At 41.7% G+C, this 7,154-nt stretch overlaps 1 protein-coding gene and 2 pseudogenes across 1 annotated transcript; 2 read left to right on the top strand and 1 right to left on the bottom strand.

Moving 5' to 3' along the window:
• The window catches only part of LOC102859954, a 12,299-nt pseudogene extending 10,719 nt beyond the window's left edge, over positions 1 to 1,580 (bottom strand).
• A 9-nt stretch (positions 1,581 to 1,589) lies between these two features.
• LOC102860361 lies at positions 1,590 to 2,368 on the top strand (annotated as a pseudogene).
• A 3,743-nt stretch (positions 2,369 to 6,111) lies between these two features.
• Positions 6,112 to 6,648, top strand: LOC102860077 (keratin-associated protein 11-1-like). The gene has a single exon (XM_006886759.1). It carries the CDS (start codon positions 6,112 to 6,114, stop codon positions 6,646 to 6,648), a length of 537 nt encoding a protein of 178 aa, XP_006886821.1.
• Positions 6,649 to 7,154: the final 506 nt, after the last annotated feature.

The following is a 7,154-nucleotide window of genomic DNA, read 5'->3' on the forward strand; positions in this document are numbered from 1 at the left end:
GGGGCAGCATTTGTTTGCTAAAATACGACAGTTGGTATTCCAGCAATCCCTAGGGCTTTATTTTTTACCGAGTCCTTCAGAGCAGTCTGCACTTCCTACTTCATGACCATTGCCTCTTGCTCATATGTTGTCCCTCCTTGGAGGCTAGGATTTTGAAACTCTGCTTCACTTTGGACATGTGGCCAGGAGAGATCGGTCCTTGGAGAATGACATCATGCTCGGAAGGGAGGAAGGACAGTGTAGGAGAGGGAGACCCCAGATGAGATAGATTGATACAGTAACTGGGGCGATGGGGATTGGTGTGTCGGAATTAGTGAGACTCGCCCAGGACAGGGAAGGATTCAGAGCTGCTGTACATTGAGAGTTGTTATACATCACAGGTGACTCAACGGCACATAATAACAATAACATACTGTGACAGGTTTTTGAAGCAGATTTGGAAGTGGATGCCACTTCCTAAATAACATGCTTCCTGAAACTCTATGAACTTTGATAAATGTCGACGGTTGTAGAGGGGCTTCAGGCTTTTTGTTCATAGGGTCGTTGAGTTGTGCTTGACTCAAAGGCACTCAACAACAACAGCTTAAAATTTTAAATCTCTTATATTTTATCAGTATAAAATACCTATGGTTTGAAAGTGTGAGCATCTTGCAAAAAAGTACAAAATATATTAATCTCAATTTGTATTTATTAATTTTTCTTCAAATTCATTATTTTTCCATTTGATGAGGTTAACTGGTTTTCCATGAACCGCCACTGGTCAACATTAATTGCCAACTTTGCAGAGGAACATATCTTTTCTGCAAATCAAACCTTCCTCCTTCAATACATGTTTAATTAATTTTCCTCTAAAAGACTTGGTCTCCTAAGTGATTGCTATGATTCAGTTTTGAGTGAAAGAATTGATCATTTCCAGTGTGTGATAATTATTGTGTAAGGGTTAGATTGTTCTATACAAATGAGAACAAATTAGCCATCAGTGATGAAGATAACAAGTAGTTGTTCTTTAATCTCTCCACATCTCTCATCACACCCTCCCTTCATGTCATGCTTTACAGACATGAGAATATTGTTAGTGAGCCTTTTCTACTGAGTTGGATTTCGCATTGCACGTAACTATGTAGTGGTAGCTGCTGGGTGTATGATAGGGTTTTGTTTTTTTTCTTGCATTCCAATGAAAGGATGATTTATTGATTTTATCTAATATCATTGTAGAATTAGAATTAGGTAAAAATTTCAAGCTTCTTAAGGTTGGCAGTTCCTGTTTCTTCACTTTTGCCCACTTGGAGTGAATCCAAATAGAGCCCAAGTGCTTGTATTTAAAATAGAATCCACAACAGCATATAGTCCTCATTTGGCCCTGGATCTTGTAAGATACAAGTCATATTTATTTTCCAGAAAGCCTTCAGTTTTGCACACAAACAATGATAATGAATAAATCTCTTAGGGTTTAATCACTGAAAGAATCTATTGGTTTGTGACTAGAAGCCGACTCTTTATGAGTGGTTTCATTGTTTTTGAATCATGTTTTTCAGGCTTGCTAACTACATTTGAAAAAGCAATTCACCTCTCTCGCCCATCCGCCCAAGATGCTGAAAGGAAAGAAGGCCAAGGGGAAGAAGGAGACCCCGGTGTCCACTGTGGTCAAGACGCAGGAGGCCCAGAAGGTGGTGAATCCCCTGTTTGAGAAAAGACCCCAAAACTTCGGCATCAGGCAGGACATCCAACCCAAAAGGAATCTTACCTGCTTCGTCAAATGGCCCTGCTACCTCCGACTGCAGTGACAGAGGGCAATCCTCTACAAACAACTCAAGGTGCCACCTGCCATTAACCAGTTTACCCAGGCCTTAGACTGCCAGACAGCTACTCAGCTGCTGAAGCTGGCCCACAAGTACCTACCAGAGACCAAGAAGGAGAAGAAGCAGAGGCTGCTGGCCTAGGCTGAGAAGAAGGCTGCTGGCAAAGGAGACACCCCCACCAACAGACCCCCTTTCCTCCGTACTAGGGTGAATATGATCTCCTGGTGGAGAACAAGAAGGCCCAACTGGTGGTGATCACACACAACGTGGACCCTGTGGAGCTGATGATTTTCCTGTCAGCCCTGTGTCGAAAGATGTGTGTTCCCTACTCCATCATCAAGGGCAAGGCCAGTCTGGGCCACCTTGTCCACCGGAAGACCTGCACCACTGTTGCCTTCAGGCAGGTGAATACTGAAGATAAAGGCGCTCTGGTGAGAACCAATTACAATGACAGATATGATGAAATCTGCCACCACTGGGGAGGCAACGTCCTAGGGCCCAAGTCAGTGGTCCTCATCACCAAGCTGAAGAAGGCCAAGGCTGAAGAACTCGGCACCAAACTGGGATGATGAACACACCGTCTCTTCTGTACATAAGAATAAACTTATTCCACTGCCAAAAAAAAAGAGAAAGAAATTCACACTTTTCCTATTTTCTACCAATTAGCGATATGCTTCACAATTTTGAATAATTATACTTTAACAAATTGTAGCTTCAAGCCATTGCTGTCTCTGTTCTTGATTTGCTTGTAGTGACCTTACATTTTATTCTAATGAAGTAAAATTTGCAAAAGTTACACAAAATAACAATAACACAGACATACAAAATATTGGGACTTGTTACTGTTATTTTTGTTGTTGTTATGTGCTATGGGACTTGTTACTGTTCTTGTTATGAACTGTCGAGTTGCCTGCCACTCATAGCGACCCTATATACAACAGCCCTAAACCCTGCTCTATCCTGTGCCAACCTGTTATTGAGGGCCCCACATCTGTTGCCCTATCTGCTAGTCTAAGTGCATTCTATTGTACATAGGATTTTCAAAGCCTATTTTGGAAATGGATGGCCAATCAGTTTTGACTCATAATAGCCATATGCATAAGAGGAAAGAAATATTGCCCACTCCTAATCAGTCCACCATTGTTGCAGTCATCCATTTCATTAAAGGTCTTCTTCTTTAGTACTGGTCCTCTGATTTACCAAGCATAATGTCTGCCTCCAGGGACTAGTCTTCCACATAACAGCCTAAACAAGCAAAACAAAGTCTTACTATCTTTGCTATTAAGGAGGATTCTGGCTACACTTCTTTCAAGAGAGATTTGTTTGTTTTTCTGGTAATCTGAATTTACCACTCTTTGCCAATACCTTAGTTTAAAGATATCAATTATTTTTAGTCTTCTTTATTCCTTGTTAAACTCTGGCATGTGTATAAGGTAATTGAACATATCATGGCTTGGGTTAGGCGCACTTTAGTCTTTTAAGTGACTTTTTTTGAATTTACTCAATGCAATAATACATGGTTTGCTTTTGATGGCTATTTCCATGGGTATTGATAGTGGATCTGAGTAAAACTAAATCTTTGGCAACTATCTGCTTTAATTAATAAGTTAATTGTTGTTGTTAAGTGTCATTGAGTTGACTACAATACACAGTGTCTATGAACACTGGATTTCAACTTTGCCCTATTTTGTGCCATCCTCATCACCTCGGATTTACCTGAGCCAATTGTTACAGTCATTGTGTCAATCCATTTTGTTAAGGGTCTCCCTCTCTTTCTCTGAACTGCCACCTTTTTAAGCAGGGTGCCCTGTTCCAAAGATTTCCCCTCCCTAATAATTAGTAGTTTTTAATCAACTGATTAACCCAGAAATAGATGACAATTGTATTATTCATGGTGTGATCTCTGAGGAATTGATTTTTAAAAACCCAACTATTTTTAAAAAGTATTTTTTGTCCTTATTTTAACTAAAACAAGTTTCATTAAAGTTGCCTTTGACTCATAGTGAGTGACTTTATATGTATCAGAGCAAAACTGAGCTCCATTGATCTCAGTGGCTGATGTCTCAGAAGTTAATTATCTGTCCTTTCTCGTAAGGTCCCTCAGAATGGACATGCACTTCCCAACTTTTGGTTTATCAGTGAACATATTAACTTTTTTTCATCATCCACGGACTTCCAGTGCATCTGACATATTTAAATATTGCCTGAGTGGATGGATAGAACCTTGACTTTGTTTTATTTGAATCTCAGTTTTGCCAAATACGAACTATGTGACCTTGGTGAGCCACCCAACTGCTCTGAACTTCAGAGTTACAAACTTCTTCAGGTCACAAAATCTCTACCCCATAGAGTTGCTGGGAGGATTCAATGGGATGGTGCATGTGATGTCTCTAACTCAATGCTGGGTACCAAAAGCTTCTCCTGTGCAACTTCACTACTGACAACTTTTTTAGCATTTATATGATTAAGTATTTTTCCACAGAAGCATACTAATGCCCAGCTAGTAGAAGCCTTTAAACTCCTCATAACTTCAAAACAAGCAGTTTTCTCATGTCATGTATCTCCGACCTTCGCTCACTAACTGGGGCACTCTGCATGATGGGAAAAGCATAGCCACCACATTGTGGAAAGTACTCATCTCGTTTATTTCACTCTGTACCTGAGAATGTGGTGTGAGTCATTGAGGAAGATACCGGATACTGAGGTCTGGTCTCTGAGACTCATAACACGGCACATAGCCCAGCATCTTTCTTTTGGGTGTGTTATTAACCTCCAATTAGAGACCTGGGGCACTCCTAACTTGGCTTCAGTGGAATGAATTAGAGATGACTGAAGGCTTTTGCAAGGGCACTTTTGATGCGTTCTAGCATTAAGCAGTTTGCTTTGTGGATGTTTAAAATGCAGTCTACGTACAGCCCTCAAATATATGCAAATCCATTATTGCCCTTCCTCCCTTCTCCAAGTAAACCAGTTTGTGAAGTGAGTCAGATCTTTCAGCTGTTCTGAGGTTGAAATATCACTGATGTTTTTCGATTATGTTTTGAGGTAGAAATATCACAGAAAGAAATGTTGAAGGCAATTATTTTGCCCATGTTAAAGCAGTTGATTCAGTTATGTGCATAGGAACAAAAAAAAGGTGGATATTTTGTCATTTATACTTGGCTGTACTGTTGTGAAATGAAGTAAAAGAGAACAATATCTTCACATCTTATAAAAAAATCGTAACACTTTTTACCCATCTCTTCATCACTAAACATTGATTAAGTATCTGTTTCTCATGGTCTTTATTGCATACATTTATCCCTGATGGAAACAATGACCTTGAAGTGTCTTTACTTTGTCAGTACATGATTAAAATGCACACTATCTATGAATATTTGCATGGTGGTAAATATCCTTTGAATATATTAAACATCTTGAGAGAAAGACTCTGTGCTCTTTGAAATTAACATTATAATAATTTACAAAAATTAGGTAAGCTTGTTCTACTGGCATAATAATGAGACCCATGAGTCGCTCTTATCAATTGTTATTAGATTAAACATTTTAGAAATAAAGCTCATCCATTTATTTAGAATGGCACTTGGCTACACATGCATTTGCACTTAATTAGCTTCTAATTTGCTCTGTTGCTTGAACACAAGCAGTGAGTCCCACTGCCCTTTAACACCTTTCTGTGGGCATCAGCTGATTAATTTTCAGTGCCAATTTATACTCAAAATACACAACCTTGTGTCCTTTCTCCTGAGAGATCTTTGTCGCTGTCTTCTTGAAGCATATTCAAAGAGGTACTCTCTCCTTTTGAAGCCCCGTTAGCTACGAAAGAATGACTGATTAAGTTCTTTATAAAATATGTTAAATGCTGACACAAATATAGCAAGGTGTGGTCTTGTAAAGTGTCCCAATCAGAAATGAGAGAGTGTGTGATGGCAGAGTGGTGGCTTGCTTGGTGTTGCAGTCAGATGGACACTCCAAGCAAGATGAATGAGGAGTGAAGTTTGGACTGAGATGACAAATAGCTTTGAAGCTGTCAACCAGCCTTCTTAATCCTGCAAATAAGTTCAGTACAGAGACTTATAGTGGTGTTACCAAACTACTAAACTTTCTTTATGAGGGGAAGAGCTTCTCCATAGACAATTAAACTAGATTCACAAGGTGTTCTAAGGCAAACAGGTCTGAGCCATAGAAGACAGGCGACTAGAGAGAGAGCCCCACCCACCAACAAGGATATATAAAAGCTGTGAAGGCTAAGGTGACATTCACAGCTCACAGCTCACTTCAGCAAGATACACACAGTCCTTTGTCTGGCATCATGTCCTACAACTGCTCCACAAGGAATTGTTCTTCCAGACCCACTGGGGGACACTGCCCTGTTGCCGTGGCTACAACTGGGGATGCTGACTGCCTGAGTAGCATCCACTTGCCCAGTTCCTTCCAAACAGGCTCCTGGCTCCTGGATCACTGTCAAGAGTCCTGCTTCGAACCCACTGTTTGCCAGCCAAGTTGTTACCAGAGAACTTCTTGTGTCTCCAGTCCTAGCCAGGTGACCTGCGCTCGCCAAACAACCTGTGTCTCCAATCCCTGCTCAACTCCCTGCAGCCGGCCGATCAGTTTTGTCTCCAGTGGCTGTAAGCCCCTGGGAGGCATCTCCAGTGTCTGCCAGACTGGAGGAGGCATCTCTGGTGTCTGCCAACCTGTGGGTGGCATCTCTGCTGTATGCCAACCAGTGGGAGGAATCTCCAGTGTGTGCCAACCAGTGGGAGTAGTCTCCACCGTGTGCCAACCATCCTGCAGTGGCTCCAGGACGTACCAGAGGTCCTTCGTATCCAACTACCGAAGAACTTGCTAAGTGTGTAGGAGCCGTGAGTGAATCAAGACTCCATGACCTGCCAGCTGGGTTCCCAGGATCCTCCAGCATGCTGTCTGCTGACCCCTCTTCCAACCGCCTGACTGCTGGCTCCTAGCCATCCACACTCTGCCTTTGGCAATCTAAGACTTTTCTAGCCAGTGCCAAGCCTGTTTTAGGGGTTGATTGCGGGTGCTGTGTACGCCTCTGGATAATTCCAGAAACTCACCACCCACATCCAAGTCTCTGTTGGTTTGGACGTGTTTCCACCTTGCTGCGGTGTCTCCTAGCTTCTGCTTTTGTGTTTCTGTAAAAAACGGGGGCTTACTCTGCTGTGTATTTCTCAATAAACCTGCATTACTTGGCATTGCACACGTACATCTCAACAGAGTTCTTTTATTTGCAAGGTGTTCCCCCCCCCCCCGATCTGTGTGTGAATCTTCCTTAGTTGGTCTGAATTGCTTAACTGAACAATGAGGAGAGATTTAGTCATTGAGATCCACGAATGA

This window comes from Elephantulus edwardii, unplaced genomic scaffold, assembly GCF_000299155.1.
Source record: "Elephantulus edwardii isolate Elephantulus edwardi_28Jun2011 unplaced genomic scaffold, EleEdw1.0 scaffold00051, whole genome shotgun sequence".
NCBI lineage: Eukaryota > Metazoa > Chordata > Mammalia > Macroscelidea > Macroscelididae > Elephantulus > Elephantulus edwardii.

Bases quoted from the DNA above. Each gene is read 5' to 3' on its own strand.
- LOC102860077 (XM_006886759.1), top strand. From the start codon at position 6,112: ATGTCCTACAACTGCTCCACAAGGAATTGTTCTTCCAGACCCACTGGG.